The following is a 25405-nucleotide window of genomic DNA, read 5'->3' as shown; positions in this document are numbered from 1 at the left end:
AGCAGGGGTCATCTTTTCACAGACAATCAATGGCGAGCCAAGGATGGATGTGTGAAACAGACAAGCAGAGCATGAGTGACTTCTAGAGGCAAGAGATGTAATAAACAAGTGATCATACTGTACAGTACAACTTCAATCCCTAGGTTATTTATGAAGAAGAGGACTGGCCCAACTAGTCTATCTACTACATATTCTATGTATTGTTTCTAGGCAGAAAAGGGCTCCATGTTGTATCAAAGGAGATGATTGTGGACTACAGGAAAAAGAAGAGGACCGAGCACACCCCATTCTCATCGACGGGCTGTAGTGGAGCAGGTTGAAAGCTTCAAGTTCCTTGGTGTCCACATCACCAAAAAACTAACATGGTACAAGCACACCAAGACAGTCTGTAATGACTAAAACAGTCATGAAGAGGGCACGACAAAACCTATTCCCCCTAAGGAGACTGAAAAGATTTGCCATGGATCCTCAGGTTCTACAGCTGCACCATCAAGACCATCCTGACTGGTTGCATCACTGCCTGGTATGGCATCACTGCATCACTGCCTGGTATAGCAACTGCTCGGCCTCTGAGCAGTTGCCATACGAGGCTGTGATGCAACCAAGGCACTACAGAGGGTAGTGCGTACGGCCCAGTACATCACTGGGGCCAAGCTTCCTGCCATCCAGGACCTCTATACCAGGCGGTGTCAGAGGAAGGCCCTAAAAATTGTCAAAGACTCCAGCCACCCTAGTCATAGACTGTTCTCTCTGCTTCCGCACGGAAAGCGGTACCGGAGTGCCAAGTCTAGGTCCAAGAGGCTTCTAAACAGCTTCTACCCCCAAGCCATAAGACTCCTGAACATCTAATCAAATGGCTACCCAGACTGTTTGCATTGCTACTCTCTGTTTATTATCTATGCATTAATAACTGCTTTAATAACTCTACCTACATGTACATATTACCTCAATTACCTCGACTAACCAGTGCCCCCGCACATTGACTCGGTACCTGTACCCCCTGTGTATACAGTTGAAGTCGGAGGTTTACATACACTTAGGTTGGAGTCATTAAAACTTGTTTTTCAACCACTCCACAAATGTATTGTTAACAAGTCGGTTAGGACATCTACTTTGTGCATGACACAAGTAATTTTTCCAACAATTGTTTACAGACAGATTATTTCACTTATAATTCACTGTATCACAATTCCAGTGGGTCAGAAGTTTACATGCACTAAGTTGACTGTGCCTTTAAACAGCTTGGAAAATTCCAGAAAATGATGTCATGGCTTTAGAAGCTTCTGATAGGCTAATTGACATAATTTGTGTCAATTGGAGGTGTACCTGTGGATGTATTTCAAGGCCTAACTTCAAACTCAGTGCCTCTTTGCTTGACATCATGGGAAAATCAAAAAAATCAGCTAAGACCTCAGAAAAGAAATTGTAGACCTCCACAAATCGGGTTCATCCTTGGGAGCAATTTCCAAAGGCCTGAAGGTACCATGATCATCTGTACAAACAATAGTACGCAAGTATAAACACCATGGGACCACGCAGCTGTCATACGGCTCAGGAAGGAGACGCGTTCTGTCTCCTAGAGATTAACGTACTTTGGTGCGAAAAGTGCAAATCATTCCCAGTTCTGGTACAAAACAGGTACAAAAGTATCTATATCCACAGTAAAACGAGTCCTATATCAACATAACCTGAAAGGCCGTTCAGCAAGGAAGAAGCCACTGCTCAAAAACCGCCATAAAAAAGCCAGACTACGGTTTGCAACTGCACATGGGGACAAAGATTGTACTTCTTGGAGAAATGTCCTCTGGTCTGATGAAACAAAAATAGAACTGTTTGGCCATAATGACAATCGTTATGTTTGGAGGAAAAAGGGGAACGCTTGCAAGCCGAAGAACACCATCCCAGCCGTTAAGCACAGGGGGTGGCAGCATCATTCTGTGGGGGTGCTTTGCTGCACTGGTGCACTTCACAAAATAGATGGCATCATGAGGAATAAAATTAGGTGGATATATTGAAGCAGCATCTCAAGACATCAGTCAGGAAGTTAAAGCTAGGTCGCAAATGGGTCTTCCAAATGGACAATGACCCCAAGCATACTTCCAAAGTTGTGGCAAAATGGCTGAAGGACAACTAAGTCAAGGTATTGGAGTGGCCATCACAAAGCCCTGACCTCAATCCTATAGAACATTTGTGGGCAGAACTGAAAAAGCGTGTGTGAGCAAGGAGGCCTACAAACCTGACTCGGTTATACCTGCTCTGTCAGGAGGAATGGGCCAAAATTCACCCAACTTATTGTGGGAGCTTGTGGAAGGCTACCCGGAACGTTTGACCCAAGTTAAACAATTTAAAGGCAATGCTACCAAATACTAATTTAGTGTATGTAAATTTCTGACCCACAGGGAATGTGATAAAATAAATAAAAGCTGAAATAAATCATTCTCTCTACTATTATTCTGACATTTCACATTCTTAAAATAAAGTGGTGATCCTAACTGACCTAAGACAACTGCATTGTTGGTTAAGGGCTTGTAAGTAAACGTTTCACTGTAAGGTCTACACCTGTTGTATTCAGCGCATGTGACAAATACATTTTGATTTGATCAAAGAAGGTTGAAAGATGTGGAGAAAGACAGCTTATGGGATGGAAGAAATTGTCTGCCTTTTTTAACAGGGAAACTCTGCATTTACAATTCTTGATGAGTGAAATAAATGTAATCATATTGCATTACTTAGGACCAATCCAATTGAATTACTCGTGGAAGTGTTTACCTCTAGCCTATATTTCCATATCTAGACACAAGATGTCACTATACAATCAGTACAGACTGGCAACACCAAACATTTATTTTAAAAGACCAAATGAGGCATTTAGGGATAGAACAAAGGCCTAGTGATTGAGGAGACACAGCCAGGTAAGAGCTTGAACCATGTAACCATAGGGTTACAAAGCAAGTACACAACCTCCTGACATAGGCCTACAGATCCAGACCTCTTGGCAGAGACGTTAGTAGGTTACACGATAGAGAGCGAGAGAGAGCGCACGCAGTTAAGAGGAGCTAACGGAGACCAGAGATAATCCCACCGCTGCCATCAAAGTGGCGAGCATATAATAAAGTCAAGTTCGCTATGATAAAGTGAAGTTCTTAACAAAAGTAATGTGTAGAAGTATACTCTGCCGCGAAACTGGTGCTTTCTGTTAGGTTTATCTCTATAGCTTACTATTTTATCTCATATATTTTGTATCTTCCAGGCCGATGCTACTGAGAGTTGTGGAGCAACAGTCCAGTGCTGTGATGCACACACTGCAGGCTTTTCTCCCAGTCTCTGCTTGGGTCTACCGAATGTAGGCTAAGGAAATTCAAAGGAAGCGCTCAAATCAAAGCGTTGAAGATGACCTATTTCATGCAAGGATTTTTTATTTATTTTATGAATAAATAATATACTTAATTTCGTTCATTCACATTACCAATCTATTGCTGTTTTTAGAATAGACTGTTCAACGTCGTCTCATTTTCACTTCAGCGATGCAACATCTTCCTGTAATTTTTCCACAACGCATCGCGATTACGCGCGTAGCCAAGGTAATAGATATTTTCTTGGTCAGCATCACAGGTGCTCGTGGACCTTTGTGCGTAATTTTGGACAATTTTTGCATGTTCAGTTTATGAGCGAATTCATTTAATACATCAAAGGGGGAAACCACCAGACCAGTCCTATAGCAAGAATGGCTCCGCACCTCAAACGTTCGGGTGATTGTAATTGGGGCATGCGTTTTATTGTTTATCCATAGCAGGCTGTCGGAGTTCAGATAAACTGAGATGCATAGAACGGAAAGTGCTTGATTGTGAGGCAATTCATCATCTGAAATGTATTTTTATTTGTAATTTTAAGGGAGGAAATATCACAGGTTTGAATAACTCTACTGTCCTGAAGAATCGAAGACACATTTTTGTAAGTAGTCCTGCATTATACTAGATCACAACCTATGATTTGATTTGCGCCTGTGTTTTGCATGAATCTGCAATAGGCTACATTCGCCTCGATCACAACCTACAGGTCTGTCTGCCGACCAAGATAGGCAATAAATGCAAACTCGACGGGATTAGAACAAAACCTCGATTATTATTACAATGGTATATCGAGTCCAGCCAGAATTGTGCTTGGACGTAGCTATAGTTTATATATGTTTTTTTTTAAAGATCTCGGTAGCCTAGTATGTGTTGGATTAAGATATAATTATATTCAGCACATAAACACTTGAGAGCTGAATAGGATGCAAAACCTGTATCGAAAAAAGAGACCTCGATAATATTGTAGAATACCGTTGAGGAATATCGTTCACATGAAGAATGAAGAAATATGATCTAGTAAATAAATCTCAAACGAACCCCCCCCCCCCCCCCCCCCACCCCCCCATTATCCTTACATTGCTGTTGATATGCTAGCAGATGCATTGTGTCACCATACTACCTACAAATAGCTATGCAACGTATAGGCTCCTGGAACAGTATGCTTATTATGGGCTAATAACACTGTGGTGCAAATATTGATGGTATCCTATGAATGTATTTAAATCATAATGTTTTTGTTGCCATTTTTCCTTTTAGTTAAGACATGGTAAGATTTCGTTTCAAAGTCAGCTCAGGACAAATCCTACCAATGTGCATTTTCTGTCCGTTTTTTCTGTCATTCTTTCCTGTCTCCTGTCTGATTTAGAGTGTATATCCCATGTTCATCTGCTTGGGTTTTCTGAGACTTCTCCGGCTGTATGCTTCTGCAAGGCTCATCAGCATCAGCATCTACATCATCTGCCACTTCAAACACATCAAGCCACAAGAAGAGGGAGTTTAGCTGCTTTTGGCATTTCAAAAAGAGGCTGATCAAAGAACAAGTCAATGACAGTGAGTTTCTTCAAAGTGAACCAGATGACTCCACCGGACCCGTGCCCTGGAAACACCACCATTTGACTGAGGACTATCAGAGTGACTGCTGACATCAAAGTTTTAATTGTTGTTTTAAAAAAGAAGAACAAATGCTTGGGCATCTCTGGTGGCCTGCTGGGTAGCAGTGGTCTTCTTGTACCGTAGTAGCAGGAGCTGAACCACGGTTACCATAGTGGGACAATGGCACGCCCAGGCTCTGGGGTGCTGGTGTCGGTCAACGGGCTGGGGTACCCTCCTCAGAACCTGGCCCGGGTGGTGGTGTGGGAGTGGCTGAACGAACATGGGCGCTGGCGGCCCTACAGCGCGGCAACGTGCCACCACATAGAGAACGTACTGAAGGGTGACGCGCGGGGGACTGTGGTCCTTGGACAGGTGGATGCCCAGCTGGCCCCTTACATCATCGACCTGCAGTCCATGCACCAGTTTAGACAGGACACAGGTAAGAACCAGTCAAAACACCTGTGTCGTTCATCATCATCATCATGTGATGCATGTGGGGTCACAGACATTTATATAACTGTATTTCCCCATTATGAATTTCAATGGTAGAATAGATTAACAATGTAAAAGGTGCAGTTCATGCCACAGCATGCTGTACATATTATTCAAATGTTCATTCTTAGCCAATAGACCCTTCCATTATGGTGTTCATTTTCTTTGCAACCTAGCTCAACAACTTAATATGGAAACCACCCTTGAAGAATGTGCATCTTTTTCTGTATTTGCCGTACAACAAATCTAATTTAACTCCTTGGGGAAGTCGAGCGAGAGATCCAAATGTACTGGGACCTATCTGAACCACAGGTTGAGGTGGGTATCTTTGCTACAACAGAAGATGAAGCACTCAGATGACCATTAATGCTCATCAGATTAAAAACAAGTTTAGTAACCACCTTAATCATTACCTAATCTTCTACGCCACAGCTTTAATGTCATGACCTTGCCAAAGGTCATTGTGAATGAGGCAGCCAAGCATTTCAAGTGAGCGACTGCTGTAATCCTCACTCTCTCCAGCGCCATAAAACAGAAAAATTATATTTTCTGTCAGAAAATAACAATGTGAAAGATAATAATTTTTCATGTTTGGTTTTGATGTTGTATTTTCATGCTTCATCTTCTTGCCTCTTACCAGTACTCACAGTGCTGCCACTCTCTGGTACAAACCTATCAAACATTTATGATCATTTATGATGAGCAAAGCGACATTGACTCCATCTAGTAAATAGAGATACCCTTAGAAATACAGCATAGAGATATCCTATAGATCAGTGATCATCAACTAGATTCAGCCGCGGGCTGATTGTTTTCTTGAGCAGATGGTCAGGGGGCCGGAACATAATTACAAATAATTTGTAGACGGCAAATTGACCACAAGAAGCCCAAACAGATATAATACTTGACTAAAACATAATCATTTAAACCTTGCTTTCATTTGTATACATTCACATACACTGAGTGTACAAAACATTATGAACACCTGCACTTTCCATGACATAGACTGACCAGGTGAATCCAGGTGAAAGCTATGATCCCTTATTGATGTCAGTTGTTAAATCCACTTCAATCAGTGTATATGAAGGGGAGGAGACAGGTTAAAGAAGGATTTTTAAGCCTTGAGACAATTGAGACATGGATTGTGTATGTGTGCCGTTCAGATGGTGAATGGGCAAGAAAATATTTAAGTGCCTTTGAATGGGGTGTGGTAGTAGCTGCCAGGCGCACCGGTTTGTGTCAAGAACTGCAACGCTGCTGGGTTTTTCACGCTCAACAGTTTCCCATGTGTATCAAGAATGGTCCACCACCCAAAAGACATCCAGCCAACATGACACAACTGTGGGAAGCATTGGAGTCAACATGGGCCAGTATCCCTGTGGAACGCTTTCGACACCTTGTAGAGTCAATGCCTCGACGAATTGAGGCTGTTCTGAGGGCAAAAGTGGGGGGGCGCAACTCAATATTAGGAAGGTGTTCTTAATGTTTTGTACACTCAGTGTGTATCTCTGTTATGTGTGGAATAGTTTGGAACAGATTTCCAAAATTACAATCAATTGGAGCTGATTTCCTGGTGTTTTTACAGTCTTTTATGTCCAACAATTTAAAAACATAATATATATATATTTATTATTATTATTTGTCTAAGAAAACTTGGTGCCAAAGGACACAATCCCAGCAAGAATCAACAGAAACATACTAGGCTTCTGATCCCCCTATAGGTTGTTTGGTCATTGAGCTTACAAATGTATTCCACTAAGGTGTTCATTTGCCTGCCTGTGTTGCTTCTGTTGCTTGGACACATTTACTTCTCAGATATGAAGGTGTTTTTGCCTAAGATTATCAAAGCGTTCCTGTCTGAGTTTTTTCGGAGTTTTAGATGTACCTGCTGCCACAGTGTGTTGAGGATGCATGCGTGCGGGGGAGGTCTCAGAAAGCTGTTCAGTGTCAGCTATAGAGAATCCTTTGACACCTGAATTAGCCTCGCAGGCTCATTCACCTGAACAATGAATGTCTCATAGTGATTAATTAATTGATGAACCTTCTATGTCCCAATGGCCAGACTTCTATATTAACAGGGCATAGAACATGACACCGTGTCAGAGAGAGTGCAGGAGAGAAAGGGAAGGATATCTCATAGAGTTTTACTAGCTGGTGCATTTGTCACTCAGTATAAGCAAAACATTATTATTATCCTATATGCTGTGTAGCTTATGAGGATTGGCAAAACAAAACAAATGTTACTTTGAGGTGAAATGAATTGTTCAGTTGGATTCATAGTCATTGGTCTTCTATTGATAGCCAGGGTGAAATCATGTTAGCTGGTGTGAATGTGACGAGGCAGTATCTTAGCATGGCTGCCTGTCACACTTGCCTAAAGCCTAAGGAAGTGCTGTGGGTGATTTCTGCTGTCCTTGTCGTCGTGTCCTTTGATAGAATAGAGAGCTGCACATGTGTCTGAGACTGGTTTGCTGAGAGAGCGAGAGAGAGGAGCCAGCCAACCGTTTGTCAGCCATTACCATGGCGCTGGGCCTGGGCCTGACGTTTATCGCTCCTCATTTTGCTGTTCTCCGTGTTACCTTCCCCCTCAGCTGGGATAAAACTGTCACAACAGGTGCTGACGGACAGCATCCTGGACACCCATCCCTGACCCCCCTCCTCCACCTTCTAAAAACTGTGATAGGCTCCTGCAGCTATGGCTGTCCTATTGATCTGTCTTCATATAGGGCCCTGGTGAGAGGCAATGTGATATTGATGCATGACCACCATTTACATGAACGGTGGAATGGGAAACCGTGGCCTCGGATCTGTTTTTTATGGCTTTCAATACATTTGTTTACAGTGGATGTTTGCTGTGTGAAGGACAGGCGCAAAACCACAATCAACCAGCCTGCTGCAGGGCCTCAGATTGTACCTCTGGTGGAAGACCATGGTTAATATGCCAGTGGTGCTGCTGTCTACTGCAGCTGTGGATGGAGCTAGAAGCTGGAAACAGCAGGGTCATGGTTGGACTACCGCATTTGGGGCCCTGGGGCACCGACTTAAAATGTTGCAGTTTTAAAGCAAATTTCCTGCTATTCTACACATTTTGTCATGAGGCTGAGAGAAAGTTGACTAGCAACAACTACTGGGACCTAAAAGACACCCACCATGAGCACCCACTAAATTTGCCCAAGAAGAGGCAAACAAAATAAAATCCACACCAAACTTAAAGACAGGAAGCAAACCAAAAAGTGGAGCAAAATGAAATCAGGGAAGAGCAGATAAAGGATGTATTTTTAATTTTTTTATCTCCAAAATAAACCAATAAACACTGGCGGTCTTTCATACAAGACAAAACAACCACTTTTCTTTGTGTTAATATTCTATTTTTTATACTAATTTCCTTATTTTTCTTTCCTTTTTATTTATTTATAGTAGCCTAAACTCAGACGTTTTGAAAATACAAATGTTGTACGTCTCTATAACTCTCATCCGCTTGGAACGAGCTCAACCAAAACAACACTTAACTCCAATACAGAAAAACTTGCAGTCAAAACAAAATGTGTGCCAGGATACACACTGGCTAAACACAAAACGTATAGACTTCCCACCGTTAAAGACAATCAGCAACCAAGTTGTCCTTACCACGGACATGTCTGATTTCAAGGGGAAAATCCTGCAATATGAGACTCCAATGAAGGAGTCGGCGGTTCATGGAGCTTGTCTTTTGCATTAAAACGAGAAGGTTGTGATCGGTATAGACCACCATAGGGGTAGAGACCGATACATAAACCTCCAAGTGCTGAAGAGCCAGTACCAAAGCTAGCGTGTCCTTCTTGATAGTTGAGTACTGTTTTTGATATGAGGCCAATTTCTTTTTTTAAAGTACCCCTCAGGGTGCTCATCATCTTCTTTCTGTAGGAGGGGGTTGGGGCCCCCTGGAGGTCGGGGGCCACGGGGCATGTGCTCTGCGTGCCCGTTTGGTAATCTGGCCCTGAGCAGGGTTGTGTTACGCTTGTGTGTCCATGGTGTCCTAGGAGGAGTGTGAGTGATGGAGTGCTCTGTCAGTTGGGTGGTGTGTGTCCTCTCTGCACACTCTCAGGGATCTGGACAGTCTCCTGTGGCTTTGGGCGAACCCGGACCGCCTATGGTGGGATCCAGACCGTAGACCTACACACACACCAAGCCCATACAACCCGAATGAGACAGCAGCAGCTCTATTTGAACTCTTCTTCTCCCTGTAATCAGTGGAGCATGACGGCAGCAGCACACACCACAACCTGTGCAGCAGGGCCCTTCTCTCTATGAGCCTGCCCGAAACATCTGCATGCTACCGCCATTCTAAACACGGGATACACAACGCTCAGCTCAGCACGGGCTTGGAAAGAGAAGATACCAGTCTATGGTGAAGTGTAAAAAATTGGAGTGCGTACGTGCGCACAGGATTACAGGGCTGCCTAGTTTGTGGAAGAATCTCTGGCTGGAGGCTGGGGATGGGTTGGCTCATATCCAAAGTGGATCGATCCATTCCCCTCCCCAGAGGGGTGTTTCAACCTCTAAACACTGCTGTGGACTGATCCCCTTTCACTCCACCCACTCCCATAGCGCAACACAGGGGCTTATCAGCCATCTCTATCGTACCCCAACACTCTCCCTGCCACTGGCCAGTGATAGGGTTCACACTGCCATGCATAACCTCAGTGCTACCTCTCCACTGTTTACCTCTCATTCTCCTGATGATGGAAAGCCAATGTAGAGAAGCCAGTAACATGACTGTTACATATGCAGAACATGACATTAGACACACACAAACTGTTGTTTGTAATTTCATCCCATGAGATGTAATTTTACATGGAAATCAACACGCTTGAAACCCACAGCAGCTTATGACAAATCAAAATGTAGAACCTGTGACTACTTCATGTTATGCTGTGACTATAAAGACATTATATAATTATTATATATATATATATATCCCCCTTCAGATAAATTATTTACTCAGTGTTCTTCACAAACACTCTTAGGTGATGACATTATTTTCTACTAAGTGAGATTTACAGAGGGCCACAGTGTGGGTTGCTGGTCTGGCATTCTAGTGTGTGTGACAGACTACAGAGATAAACTCTATCAGAGTGGCTCTGTTCCGTTGCTATGGCCAGTGACGTGCATTGTTTCTCCTCCCCTATTTGTTTTGGTAATGCATGCGTGAGAACCTGTTCTCCTCTGACCTGTTTTCTCTGTGCTTGCAATCCTCCTCCTGAGTAATTCAAAACAGGTTGGTGACCACCACACTGCCTGTGGTGGAAAAAGATAGACTGGCAGAAAAATAAAGCTATCACTTTCCATTTTCATGTGTAGATGACAACCGGCAGTAGCTGCAGTCTTGGTTCTATTGCTGTTGACGGCATCTTGCTGAGTGTGTGTACTGCAGGTGTGTTGGAGGAGGGCGGTGTGTGATTTCTTTACTAGCCTGCGGTGTGTGTGGGGGGAGTCGTTTCAGTGGTGTGTGGGCTGGAGTTCTGAGAAGGATTCCTGCTACGTGCTACAGGTTGGGTATGACTTGGCCCTCAGCCATCACCATTTGAAATCAAAACATTATTGACCCACATGTGAACAGGAAGGATGAGCAGAGCAGAGTAAAGATAAAGGAGTACATGTGAATTAGGAAAGCTATGTGTATGTTTTGCAGAGGGCCCTTTGTAGGGCTAACTCCATCAATCTTCTGTCCTGAACTGAAGGAAAACTGGCTGGATCTAAGAGATACAGGACCATTCAATTAGGAGGACCATTTAATATTTCTAATTTCCTGTATAGGCCTACCTATTCTTCTAATTTCCTGTATAGGCCTACCTATTCTTCTAATTTCCTGTATAGGCCTACCTATTCTTCTAATTTCCTGTATAGGCCTACCTATTCTTGTCATTTCCTGTATAGGCCTATCTATTCTTGTCATTTCCTGTATAGGCCTACCTATACTTGTCATTTCCTGTATAGGCCTACCTATTCTTGTCATTTCCTGTATAGGCCTACCTATTCTTGTCATTTCCTGTATAGGCCTACCTATTCTTGTCATTTCCTGTATAGGCCTACCTATTCTTGTCATTTCCTGTATAGGCCTACCTATTCTTGTCATTTCCTGTATAGGCCTACCTATTCTTGTCATTTCCTGTATAGGCCTACCTATTCTTGTCATTTCCTGTATTGGCCTACCTATTCTTCTCATTTCCTGTATAGGCCTACCTATTCTTGTCATTTCCTGTATAGGCCTACCTATTATTCTCATTTCCTGTATAGGCCTACCTATTCTTGTCATTTCCTGTATAGGCCTACCTATTCTTGTCATTTCCTGTATAGGCCTACCTATTATTCTCATTTCCTGTATAGGCCTACCTATTCTTCTCATTTCCTGTATATGCCTACCTATTCTTCTCATTTCCTGTATAGGCCTACCTATTCTTCTCATTTCCTGTATAGGCCTATCTATTCTTCTCATTTCCTGTATAGGCCTATCTATTCTTGTCATTTCCTGTATAGGCCTACCTATTCTTGTCATTCATACTTATTACTTGTTCTGTCTCTCTGAATTTCTGTTTTATTGGAAATTGCACACAATAAATGTAAATCATGTACACAATAATACAGTACAGTTTTATTGTGTACCTGAAAGGAAGGAGGAGAGGGAGAGCTTGTTTATGTACTTGAAGGATTAAAAGTGGATGCGGTGGGAGGGGTGGTGCGTGTTTGTGTGTGTGTGTGTGTGTGTGTCAGCAATACGGATTGAATGTGTGATGCCCTCCCTGTCAAGGCAGGCATGTTGTTGAGTGACACAATGGAGTTATATTGATGTTCTACACATTGTTAGATAAAACAACAACAGTGTTTCAATTGTTGAGTGAGAGAGAGATAAATAATATTCCTATCTTCTAATGAACACTGGTGTCATGGTTTACAGTCATTACATCCAAAACTGAGATTAAGTAAATTCATCAAAAGCTACGGTATGCTCCCAAGTGAACTCACAAAAGCACTTGCACCCCCCGTATTTGAGAGAAGTTTTAGTTACAAAGCATACGAAGCAAAAGCCTATGAGAAGGGTGCAGAGAGGAGCTGAGGACTGATAGGGAGATCCTGAGAGAAAAGAGACAGACATAGAGAGGTGGAGTGTTCCCCGAGTGTACAAAACATTAGGAACACCTGCTCTTTCCATGACAGACTGACCAGGTGAACACAGGTGTAAGCTATGATCCCTTATTGATGTCACTTGTTAAATCCACTTCAATCAGTGTAGATGAAGGGGAGGAGACAGGTTAGGATTTTTAAGCCTTGAGACAATTGAGACTTGTGTATGTGTGAATGGGCAAAACAAAATATTTAAGTCCCTTTGAACGGGTAATGGTAGTAGGTGCCAGGTGCACCGGTTTGAGGGTGTCAAGAACTGCAATGCTGCTGGGTTTTTCACGCTCAACTGTTTCCCGTGTGTATCAAGAATTATCCACCACCCAAAGCACATCCAGCCAACTTGACACAAGTGTGGGAAGCATTGGAGTCAACATGGGCCAGCATCCCTGTTTGAACGCTTTCAACACCTTGTAGAGTCCATGACCCGATGAATTGAGGCTGTTCTGAAGGCAAAAGGGGGTGCAACTCAATATTAGGAAGATGTTCCTAATGTTTTGTACACTCAGTGTATAGTATAGTGACCGTCATGAAAGAGGGGAGCACAAACACAAAAACCAGACAGAAACACAGGGAAGAAATTGAGCTGTGCACAGGGCAGGTGTGATTTCCCAAACCTGCCATCTCTTTTCCTTTCTCTTTGTTTCTCTTTCTCTGTTTCTCTCTTTATCCATTATCCCGCCTCTCTTTTTTCCAGTTCCACCCTCCCCTGTTCACTCTGGATAGAAGTCAGTTTTCCACCTCATCTGGTCCTTCAGAACGTTAGTTTATTATTTTGCCATTGTCTTTGTCTAGGTCACATCAATGCAAAAGTACTGCAAGCTCTAATACAATTTACAGGATCACATTCTAACTTGAGGGGGCTATACAGCATTTCTGTATATGGAACAGAAAGACTGTTTATGAAGGCTGATTATTTCAGAATCAAACAAGTACTGTCCTAGCCTCCTGATCTCCATCACCACGTCATGGTTCCTTTTCTGGAATGGGGACATGTAGCTCTGTGGTACTGTAACACTCTCTAGCAGCTTGGAGAGGTAGTAGCTTACTACTGTACTTGTAGCTCAGTGTCCAGACCAGGCCATCCGCCAGCTCCTTGGTGAAAGTGACCCTGTAGCGCTCTTATTTCCTGGACCTTGGGGCTGTAGTGTTTGTAGTTCTGGAATTGGTCCTGTGAGGAGGAGACAGTCTGAGATGTGGCCACGTCCTCCCTAAGTGATTAAGGTGAGCGGGCTGGGCACCGGGCATGGTAGCAGCTGCTCTGGGTTGGCAGCCTGGCACACACAGAAGCACAGTTAGACACCCAGGGCATCTTTCCATCCTCTCAACCTCTAATCCGATGAGTCACCACTTTTAACTTCTGAGGTGGATATCTTTCTCTTTCATCGAGCCAACAGCTTTTAAAGCTGCTCTCCGCCAGTGCTTCCCTTATCAGGGCCAGTCAAGGAGGTCACTCAGATCAGAGCCCCCCCCCTCTCTCTCTCGCTCTCACGCTCACTCTCACTCACTCACCACTGCTGTGATTATGATTAAACCAGGCCCACCCACCTCTCTCCCGCTAAACAACTCCATTAGGGTCTCCCTCTCTGCTGCCTGGTTTAATCTATCACCATCTTCTGGGTGTCAGAGGGACACTGGTGGTTAAACTGTGAGTACCGGGGTTGACTCTTGGGGTGCCCTAAAATAGTGGGCTGGACTAATGTTTTTATGTTTGAGCTGGACCAATGTGCTAATGGGGGTAGTCAGGTTTGTTCAACTCCAGAGCGCCCATACAAAACCTGGTCTGTAGATGTGGGTGTTTGATGGTAAGGTTTGTATGTGCCCATGTACAGCCTGCATGATAAATGGTTTCAGGTACTTTGAGACTATGACCCACCATGGACTAAGATTAAAGGCAGCAGGTATATCTTTGATCTGTGCAGTCACAGAACATGATTGATGAAGTTAACTATTAATTAAGTATGGTAACAGATGCTCTAATGAATCCAACTGTGCAGAGTAAACTGCTCACAGGTCTCTATTTCAGCCATACAGCACACTCATGCTTAGCAGCACAAAACGATAGTTAGACACTTGTTATGTTAAAGGTGGCAGAGGAATGTTAAGTCAGCAGTGGTGTCTTTGATCAGTAGGGTATGTGGTCTTTAGTGCAGAAAGAGCATTGTTTGACTGTATTAAGGGAGCTTTGCACAGCTAGCTTGGAGCACATGGCTCCCCTTGATCACTCACAGTACAGATCTCAGCATGGGCCTTTTATTTTGGTTCCAATCTTCCCTCTCTGTAGAACGCACTATTCAGCCACCACACTGTGTGCATTCTGCACTGCAAAGCTGAGAAAGCAGAGCTTAGTTTGAGGCTTTAATGATTGAATAGATGTAATGACAAACTGACACCAAGTTTATATTGGTGCTGTTTTATGTTTTGAATCATTTTGGAAATAAATGGATGATACTGCCAAGAGTTTACATCAGCTCTCACCTACCCACATGAAAAAAATACTATAGTATACTATCGGATAAATACTACAATATTCACTGTAGTGTTTTTGCGGACTTTACTGTAGTGTTTTTGCAGAAGTTTGTCTGCAAAAACACTACAGGGAATACTGTGGCATTTACTGTAGTATACTGTAGTATTTACAGTTAACTATCATATAAATACTGTAGTAAAATAAAACTGTAGTATATACTATTGTAATTAATGTAGTGTTTTTGCAGATTGTAGTATACTGTAGTATTTACTAAAGTGTTTTTGCAGACATTACTGTAGTATTTACTATAGTGTTTTTGTTTTATTATCTTTGACGTATAAGTGGAGGCTTTATCCTTCAGAAAACCTACTGGAGATACTAAAAGAGCACATTTTTTATAACCTGTAGGTAGGTAGGACTGGGGTCTGAACAGACGGTTTAGCGCTTCTGCTCTTTTCTATAATCTGTAGGGAACACAATATGGTTTATACTTGGCATGTAGGTTTCTCACTTATGGGTGGCACAAATTGCAACATGGGGGAGGGAAATGGGCAGGGTATACAGTTGAAGTCGGAAGTTTACATACACCTTAGCCAAATACATTTAAACTCAGTTTTTCACAATTCCTGACATTTAATCCTAGTAAAAATTCCCTGTCTTAGGTCAGTTAGGATCACCACTTTATTTTAAGAATGTGAAATGTCAGAATAATAGTAGAAACAATGATTTATTTCAGCTTTTATTTATTTCATCACATTCCCAGTGGGTCAGAAGTTTACATACACTCAATTAGTATTTGGTAGCATTGCCTTTAAAATGTTTAACTTGGGTCAAACGTTTCGGGTAGCCTTCCACAAGTTTCACACAATAAGTTGTGTGAATTTTGGCCCATTCCTCCTGACAGAGATGGTGTAACTGAGTCAGGTTTGTAGGCCTCCTTAATCGCACACGCTTTTTCAGTTCTGCCTACACATTTTCTATAGGATTGAGATCAGGGCTTTGTGATGGCCACTCCAATACCTTGACTTTGTTGTCCTTAAGCCATTTTCCCACAACTTTAGAAGTATGCTTGGGGTCATTGTCCATTTGGAAGACCCATTTGCGACCAAGCATTAACTTCCTGACTGATTTCTTGAGATGTTAGTTCAATATATCCACAACATTTTTCTTCCTCATGATGCCATCTATTTTGTGAAGTGCACCAGTCCCTCCTGCAGCAAAGCACCCCCACAGCATGATGCTGCCAACCCCGTTCTTCACTGTTGGGATGGTGTTCTTCGGCTTGCAAGCTCCCGCTTTTTCCTCCAAACATAACGATGGTCATTATGGCCAAACAGTTCTATTTTTGTTTTAACAGACCAGAGGACATTTCTCCAAAAAGTACGATCTTTGTCCCCATGAGCAGTTGCAAACCGTAGTCTGGCTTTTTTATGGTGGTTTTGGAGCAGTGGCTTCTTCCTTGCTGAGCAGCCTTTCAGGTAATGTCGATATAGGACTCGTTTTACTGTGGATATAGATACTTTTGTACCTGTTTCCTCCAGCATCTTCAGAAGGTCCTTTACTGTTGTTCTGGGATTGATTTGCACTTTTCGCACCAAAGTACGTTAATCTCTAGGAGACAGAACACATCTCCTTCCTGAGCGGTATGACGGCTGCGTGGTCCCATGGTGTTTATACTTGTGTACTATTGTTTGTACAGATGAACGTGGTACCTAAAGCCATGACATCATTTTCTGGAATTTTCCAAGCTGTTTAAAGGCACAGTCAACTTAGTGTATATAAACTTCTGACCCACTGGAATTGTGATACAGTGAATTATAAGTGAAATAATCTGTCTGTAAACAATTGTTGGAAAAATGACTTGTGTCATGCACAAAGTAGATGTCCTAACCGACTTGCCAAAACTATAGTTTGTTAATAAGACATTTGTGGAGTGGTTGAAAAACGAGTTTTAATGACTCCAACCTAAGTGTATGTAAACTTCCGACTTCAACTGTATAAAAATGTAATACCGTAGTATTTATTTACTATAGTTAAAAAATGGTAGTGTTTTTTGCGGACTGTAGTGTTTTTGCGAACATTACTGTAGTACTACAGTATACTACAGTTGTGACGAGGTGTGAAAGAAGGAGTCAGGCGCAGGAGGTAAAATACCGAAGTCCAGAGTTTAATCCGTTTGCATAAATCAAACGCCCCAAGCGTCAAACGAAACTATACAAGGGAAAACATCCACCTTGGCAATAACACAGTGAAATGTAGCTCAACCGAGCTACACGCTCTCACAACAAACAATCACTCACAAAGACAAGGGGAACAGAGGGAACACTTATACACATACTAATTAGGGGAATGAGCACCAGGTGTGTGTGATTGACAAGACATGACAAGTGGAGTGATGAGAATGGGATCGGCAGTTGCTAGTACTCCGGTGACGACGAATGCCGAAGCCTGCCCGAACCAGGAGGGGGGGGGGCAGCTTTGGCGGAAGTCGTGACAACAGTTTACTATAGAATTCTATAGTAAGTACTGTAGTATTCTACAGTAAACTGTAGTATTTTTTCATGCAGGTAAAGACAAACATAATTAATTGTTTGGCACTTTGAAATTAAGTATTGGTGTAGGAGTGTTTGTTGGTGTTATTTCTGCATACTTTCTTTCCAAGCCCCAGAGGCTTGAAGGTCTGCCTTGTGCAGTCTGTCTGTTGCCAAGTTTTTGGTGTGGGAATCATTTATTCAAAGCCTCAAAGGCTGTCAGTCCCAGGGACTAATGAAAATGAGAGTGGGGATGACTGCGACAAGCCAGGGGAGGTACGATACACACCTGGCAGACAACCCGGGGTTCACACTCCCACACACACACTGACTCCTCCCTCCCTCCCATCCACCCATGGAACTACAATCACTTATTTTGAGTGTTTGCATCATGGCCACTCTGCAGAATATCATTGTGAGTCTCTCTCTCCTCTCTCCTTTTCTCTCCTTCATCTCAGTCTTTCTCTCTTTCACCTGTAAGTGCTGCTAAATCGCTGTTCTTGGTCACACTCCAAGTCCTATGACTGGCCAGCAGGAGAAACATCCTGCCGCAGCCTGTGAGGTGAGTAATATTGGCCAGGTGTTCTTGGCACATGGAGCACTGTGCTGTCGATCCTGAATGGGGCATCGAGCGGCTTCACTTTCCAGATGTCTCATTAATAATGACAGCTAACACACTCTCAGGGGGTTTGTTACTACTGTCTCAAGGTGAATTGTCTTCAGGCAAAGAAATAGCCAATCCCTCTTTACCTTTCTTTCCCTCACGCTGGCTATCAGTCTGTGAGACATTAGTCAATGTGAAAGGGAGTGGGGGTCACAGCAGAGATATGTATTGTCTCTGGTTGAAATGTGTGTGGGTTTTCACTGCAGATGGTTTCCAAGTTAATATGGACGCCTGAACAGACGATAGATCTGAAGCAAGGCAAAGATCACACATTGCAGCTCAATCTGTTAGATGGAACATTACCATGGGCATTTACATATGATGAATAATACAATTATTTAAATATTTTGATCAAATGCATACATTGAATTTAGTTATACTTTATTGTATTCCCTTGGGGACTTTGTCTTGCATCTCATGAAATATACACAGAGTATACCAAACATTAGGAACACCTTCCTAATATTGAGTTGCACCCCCCCCCCACACTCTACAAGGTGTCGAAAGCGTTCCACAGAGATGCTGGCCCATATTGACTCCAATGCTTCCCAAAGTTGTGTCAAGTTAGCTGGATGTCCTTTGGGTGGTGGACCATTCTTGATACACAGGGGAAACTGTTGAGCGTGAAAAACCCAGTAGCGTTGTGGTTCTTGACACAAACCGCTGCGCCTGGCACCTACTTCCATACCCCGTTCAAAGGCACTTAAATATTTTGTCTTGCCCATTAACCATCTGAATAGCACACATACACAATCCTTGTCTCAATTGTCTCAAGGATTAAAAATCCTTCTTTAACCTGTCTCCTCCCGTTCATCTACACTGATTGAAGTGGATTTAACAAGTCAAATCAATAAGAGATCACAGCTTTCACCTGGTCAGTCTATGTCATGGATAGAGCAGGTGTTCTTAATGTTTTTTATGCTCAGTGTAAATCAATATAGCCTCTTGAACATCTAATTATCTGCATAAGAATGACCTAGATACTTTTTTCCCTCAGAATAATGTATTTTTTTCGTTTGGTAAATGCATCCAAAGTTGTTTACTTTATTTGAGAAAGAATAAGCATCCTCCCTAGCTATTCAGAGGATACTACAGTTGAAGTCGGAAGTTTACATACACCTTAGCCAAATACATTTAAACTCCGTTTTTTACAATTCCTGACATTTAATCCTAGTAAAAATTCCCTGTCTTCGGTCAGTTAGGATCACCACTTTATTTTAAGAATGTGAAATGTCAGAATAATAGAAGAGAGAATGATTTATTTCAGCTTTTATTTCTTTCATCACATTTCCAGTGGGTCAGAAGTTTACATACACTCAATTAGTATTTGATAGCATTGCCTTTAAATTGTTTAACTTGGGTCAAACATTTCGGGTAGCCTTCCACAAGCTTCCCACAATAAGTTGTGTGAATTTTGGCCCATTCCTCCTGACAGAGCTGGTGTAACTGAGTCAGGTTTGTAGGCCTCCTTGCTCGCACATGCTTTTTCAGTTCTGCCCACACATTTTCTATAGGATTGAGGTCAGGGCATTGTGATGGCCACTCCAATACCTTGACTTTGTTGTCCTTAAGCCATTTTGCCACAACTTTGGAAGTATGCTTGGGGTCATTGTCCATTTGGAAGACCAATTTGCGACCAAACTTTAACTTCCTGACTGATGTCTTGAGATGTTGCTTCAATATATCCACAACATTTTCCTTCCTCATGATGCCATCTATTTTGTGAAGTGCACCAGTCCCTCCTGCAGCAAAGCACCCCCACAGCATGATGCTGCCACCCCCGTGCTTCACGGTTGGGATGGTGTTCTTCGGCTTGCAAGCGTCCCCCTTTTTCCTCCAAACATAACGATGGTCATTATGGCCAAACAGTTCTATTTTTGTTTCATCAGACCAGAGGACATTTCTCCAAAAAGTACGGTCTTTGTCCCCATGTGCAGTTGCAAACCGTAGTCTGGCTTTTTTATGGTGGTTTTGGAGCAGTGGCTTCTTCCTTGCTGAGCGGCCTTTCAGGTTATGTCGATATAGGACTCGTTTTACTGTGGATATAGATACTTTTGTACCTGTTTCCTCCAGCATCTTCACAAGGTCCTTTGCTGTTGTTCTGGGATTGATTTGCACTTTTCGCACCAAAGTACATTCATCTCTAGGAGACAGAATGCGTCTCCTTCCTGAGCGGTATGACGGCTACGTGGTCCCATGGTGTTTATACTTACGTACTATTGTTTGTACAGATGAACATGGTACCTTCAGGCGTTTGGAAATTGCTGATGAACCAGACTTGTGGAGGTCTACAAAAAAAAAATTCTGAGGTCTTGGCTGATTTATTTTGATTTTCCCATGATGTCAAGCAAAGAGGCACTGAGTTTGAAGGTAGGCCTTGAAATACACAGGTACACCTCCAATTGACTCAAATGATGTCAATTAGCCTATCAGAAGCTTCTAAAGCCATGACATCATTTTCTGGAATTTCCCAAGCTGTTTAAAGGCACAGTCAACTTAGTGTATGTAAACTTCTGACCCACTGGAATTGTGATACAGTGAATTATAAGTGAAATAATCTGTCTGTAAACAATTGTTGGAAAAATGACTTGTGTCATGCACAAAGTAGATGTCCTAACCGACTTGCCAAAACTATAGTTTGTTAAAAAGAAATGTGTGGAGTGGTTGAAAAACAAGTTTTAATGACTCCAACCTAAGTGTATGTAAACTTCCGACTTCAACTGTAGCTATATGTAATGATACATTTACTGTACTGTACTGAAAATACAATACTTACAGTTCGCACCAGTGTAGGCTAAAGACTATAACAGATAGAAGACAGTTATCCCATACTCTGGAATCTCCTACAGTGTCTTGCGAAAGTATGCACCCCCCTTGGCATTTATCCAAGACAAAAAAACAGAAAACTTGAGCGTGCATAACTATTCACCCCCCCAGTCAATACTTTGTAGAGCCACCGTTTGCAGCAATTATAGCCGCAAGTCTCTTGGGGTATGTCTCTATAAGCTTGGCACATCTAGCCACTGGGATTTTTGCCCATTCTTCAAGCCAAAACTGCTCCAGCTCCTTCAAGTTGGATGTGTTCCGCTGGTGTACAGCAATCTCAAATCAAATCAAAATAAAATCAAATTGTATTGGTCACATGCGCCGAATACAACAGGTGCAGACATTACAGTGAAATGCTTACTTACAGCCCTTAACCAACAGTGCATTTATTTTAAACAAAAAAAGTAAGAATAAAACAACAACAAAAAAAGTGTTGAGAAAAAAAGAGCAGAAGTAAAATAAAATAACAGTAGGGAGGCTATATATACAGGGGGGTACCGGTGCAGAGTCAATGTGCGGGGGTACCGGCTAGTTGAGGTAGTTGAAGTAATATGTACATGTGGGTAGAGTTAAAGTGACTATGCATAAATAATTAACAGAGTAGCAGCAGCGTAAAAAGGATGGGGTGGGGGGGCAGTGCAAATAGTCCGGGTAGCCATGATTAGCTGTTCAGGAGTCTTATGGCTTGGGGGTAGAAGCTGTTGAGAAGTCTTTTGGACCTAGACTTGGCACTCCGGTACTGCTTGCCGTGCGGTAGCAGAGAGAACAGTCTATGACTAGGGTGGCTGGAGTCTTTGACAATTTTGAGGGCCTTCCTCTGACACCGCCTGGTATAGAGGTCCTGGATGGCAGGAAGCTTGGCCCCAGTGATGTACTGGGCCGTACGCACTACCCTCTGTAGTGCCTTGCGGTCGGAGGCCAAGCAGTTGCCATACCAGGCGGTGATGCAACCAGTCAGGATGCTCTCGATGGTGCAGCTGTAGAATTGTTTGAGGATCTGAGGACCCATGCCAAATCTTTTCAGTCTCCTGAGGGGGAGTAGGCTTTGTCGTGCCCTCTTCACGACTGTCTTGGTGTGTTTGGACCATGATAGTTCGTTGGTGATGTGGACACCAAGGAACTTGAAGCTCTCAACCTGTTCCACTACAGCCCCGTCGATGAGAATGGGGGCGTGCTCAGTCCTCTTTTTTTTCCTGTAGTCCACAATCATCTCCTTTGTCTTGGTCACGTTGAGGGAGAGGTTGTTGTCCTGGCACCACACGGCCAGGTCTCTGACCTCCTCCCTATAGGCTGTCTCATCGTTGTCGTGATCAGGCCTACCACTGTTGTGTCGTCGGCAAACTTAATGATGGTGTTGGAGTCGTGCCTGGCCATGCAGTCATGGGTGAACAGAGAGTACAGGAGGGGACTGAGCACGCACCCCTGAGGGGCCCCCGTGTTGAGGATCAGTGTGGCAGATGTGTTGTTACCTACCCTTACCACCTGGGGGCGGCCCGTCAGGAAGTCCAGGATCCAGTTGCAGAGGGAGGTGTTTAGTCCCAGGATCCTTAGCTTAGTGATGAGCGTAGAGGGCACTATGGTGTTGAATGCTGAGCTGTAGTCAATGAATAGCATTCCTCTTGTCCAGGTGGGAAAGGGCAGTGTGGAGTGCAATAGAGATTGCATCATCTGTGGATCTGTTGGGGCGGTATGCAAATTGGAGTGGGTCTAGGGTTTCTGGGATAATGCTGTTGATGTGAGCCATGACCAGCCTTTCAAAGCACTTCATGGCTACAGACATCAGTGCTACGGGTCGGTAGTCATTTAGGCAGGTTATCTTAGAGTCCTTGGGCACGGGGACTATGGTGGTCTGCTTGAAACATGTTGGTATTACAGACTCAGTCAGGGACATGTTGAAAATGTCAGTGAAGACACTTGCCAGTTGGTCAGCACATGCTCGGAGTACACGTCCTGGTAATCCGTCTGGCCCTGCAGCCTTGTGAATGTTGACCTGCTTAAAAGTCTTACTCACATCGGCTACGGAGAGCGTGATCACATAGTCATCCGGAACAGCTGGTGCTCTCATGCATGCTTCAGTGTTGCTTGCCTCGAAGCGAGCATAGAAGTGGTTTAGCTCGTCTGGTAGGCTTGTGTCACTGGGCAGCTCGCGGCTGTGCTTCCCTTTGTAGTCTGTTATAGTTTTCAAGCCCTGCCACATCCGTCGAGCGTCAGAGCCAGTGTAGTACGATTCAATCTTAGTCCTGTATTGACTCTTTGCCTGTTTGATGATTCGTCGGAGGGCATAGTGGGATTTCTTATAAGCGTCCGGGTTAGAGTCCCGTTCCTTGAAAGCGGCAGCTCTACCCTTTAGCTCAGTGCGGATGTTTCCTGTAATCCATGGCTTCTGGTTGGGGTATGTACCTACTGTCACTGTGGGGACGACATCATCGATGCACTTATTGATGAAGCCAGTGACTGATGTGGTGTACTCCTCAATGCTGTCTGAAGAATCCCGGAACATGTTCCAGTCTGTGCTAGCAAAACAGTCCTGTAGCTTAGCATCTGCGTCATCTGACCACTTTTTTATTAACCGAGTCACTGGTGCTTCCTGCTTTATTTTTTGCTTATAAGCAGGAATCAGGAGGATAGAGTTATGGTCAGATTTTCCAAATGGAGGGCGAGGGAGAGCTTTGTATGTCTCTGTGTGTGGAGTAAAGGTGGTCTAGAGTTTTTTTTCCTCTGGTTGCACATTTAACATGCTGGTAGAAATTAGGTAGGTCATACCACAGATTCTCAATTGGATTGAGGTCTGGGCTTTGACTAGGCCATTCCAAGACATTTAAATGTTTCCCCTTAAACCACTCGAGTGTTGCTTTAGCAGAATGCTTAGGGTCAGAGTCCTGCTGGAAGGTGAACCTCCGTCCCAGTCTCAAATCTCTGGAAGTCTGAAACAGGTTTCCCTCAAGAATTTCCCTGTATTTAGCGCCATCCATCATTCCTTCCTTCTGACCAGTTTCCCAGTCCCTGCCGATGAAAAACATCCCCACAGCATGATGCTGCCACCACCATGCTTCACTGTGGGGATGGTGTTCTTGGGGTGATGAGAGGTGTTGGGTTTGCGCCAGACATAGCGTTTTCCTTGAAGGACAAAAAGCTCAATTTTAGTCTCATCTGACCAGAGTACCTTCTTCCATATGTTTGGGGAGTCTCCCACATGCCTTTTGGCGAATACCAAACGTTTTTGCTTATTTTTTTCTTTAAGCAATGCCTTTTTTCTGGCCACTCTTCAGTAAAGCCCAGCTCTGTGGAGTGTACGGCTTAAAGTCGTCCTATGGACAGATACTCCAATCTTGTTGGGCGGTTTTGGATTTGTGAAATGAGTTTCTCCAAAGGCTCTGACCCCATCTCTAGGTAACATTGTTACGCTGCTTTACCCTTTGATGAAGCCCTCTGGACTTGTGTTCTGGCTAAAGCTGGGTGAAGCCTCTTACACCTCCTACACCAACTTCCTATAGAAGACTTGTCCCTGATTTAGAGCCTGAATATGACTTTTAGCCTCAACAAGCACATTCTCCCATTCTCAGGAGACCTGGTTGAGCTTGTCCTGTTTCTCTAAACACCCTGCTGGCTCAGAAGAGAGAGTTAATGCAGGACAGATACCTTTTTGTATCAAAATGGAATAATTGTAACATACACCAGATCGGAACAACATGGAATAATTTAAACATTCATCTTTTTTTTAAAGACACCAACATCCATTTGTTTGTAACAGGCTGCAGTGTCAAGACATTTCCAGTGGATGTAGGTTGCAAAGTTCATAGAAAAGAGTGCATTAGAATCTTTCTCTTCAGCCGTGTTGTTCCAGTAATAAATCAGTGCGGCTCTGTCTCTATCTGTCTGCAGAGGGAACAGTGTGGCCTGGCCTGCCTGCTGACCTGCTGCCTCACACCACATCTGAATGCTTGGACGTGTTAGAGCTGATCAAAGCTGACCAGCACAGACAGGAAATGAAAGTGACACCTTGCTTTTATGTAGGGTCTTCACAGATAAGGCCAGACACTGAGCCTGTCTGGCAGCTGGCTGGGTAGACCAGAGGGTTTAAAAAACCCTGTCTCAGCAGCACAGGGGATACTAGCCTGCCCACTCAACCAAAGCAGCATCATCCCACAGGAGGCTAAAGGACACCATATCCACACCAGCTATATCTGTTCATCTTCTATATTTGCCAAGAATGAATTGTATTATTTGATATGCAGTACTTAGCAATTGAATCACCTCACTGGGGCTTGATTAAATCCACCTATGAGCGTCTAGGGTCAGAAGGATTGCACTGCACTGCACT

The 25405-nt window shown here is 43.4% G+C and overlaps 1 protein-coding gene across 1 annotated transcript in view; it reads left to right on the top strand.

Annotated features, from left to right (window-relative positions):
- Positions 1-3505: 3505 nt before the first annotated feature.
- The window catches only part of dtx1 (deltex 1, E3 ubiquitin ligase), a 54897-nt gene continuing 32997 nt past the window's right edge, over positions 3506-25405 (top strand). The window contains exons 1-3 of the mRNA XM_084180849.1: positions 3506-3581; positions 3892-3951; positions 4717-5382. Of these exons, the coding sequence (XP_084036975.1) occupies positions 5124-5382 (259 nt within the window). The 5' untranslated portion in view covers positions 3506-3581; positions 3892-3951; positions 4717-5123. The remainder of the gene's footprint in view (positions 3582-3891; positions 3952-4716; positions 5383-25405) is intronic.

The sequence above is a fragment of the Coregonus lavaretus genome (assembly GCF_964263955.1).
Source record: "Coregonus lavaretus genome assembly, chromosome: 17".
In the NCBI taxonomy this organism is placed as follows: Eukaryota; Metazoa; Chordata; class Actinopteri; order Salmoniformes; family Salmonidae; genus Coregonus; species Coregonus lavaretus.
Note: the sequence above shows the minus strand (reverse complement) of the source record. Positions and strands in the feature narration are given on the sequence as shown.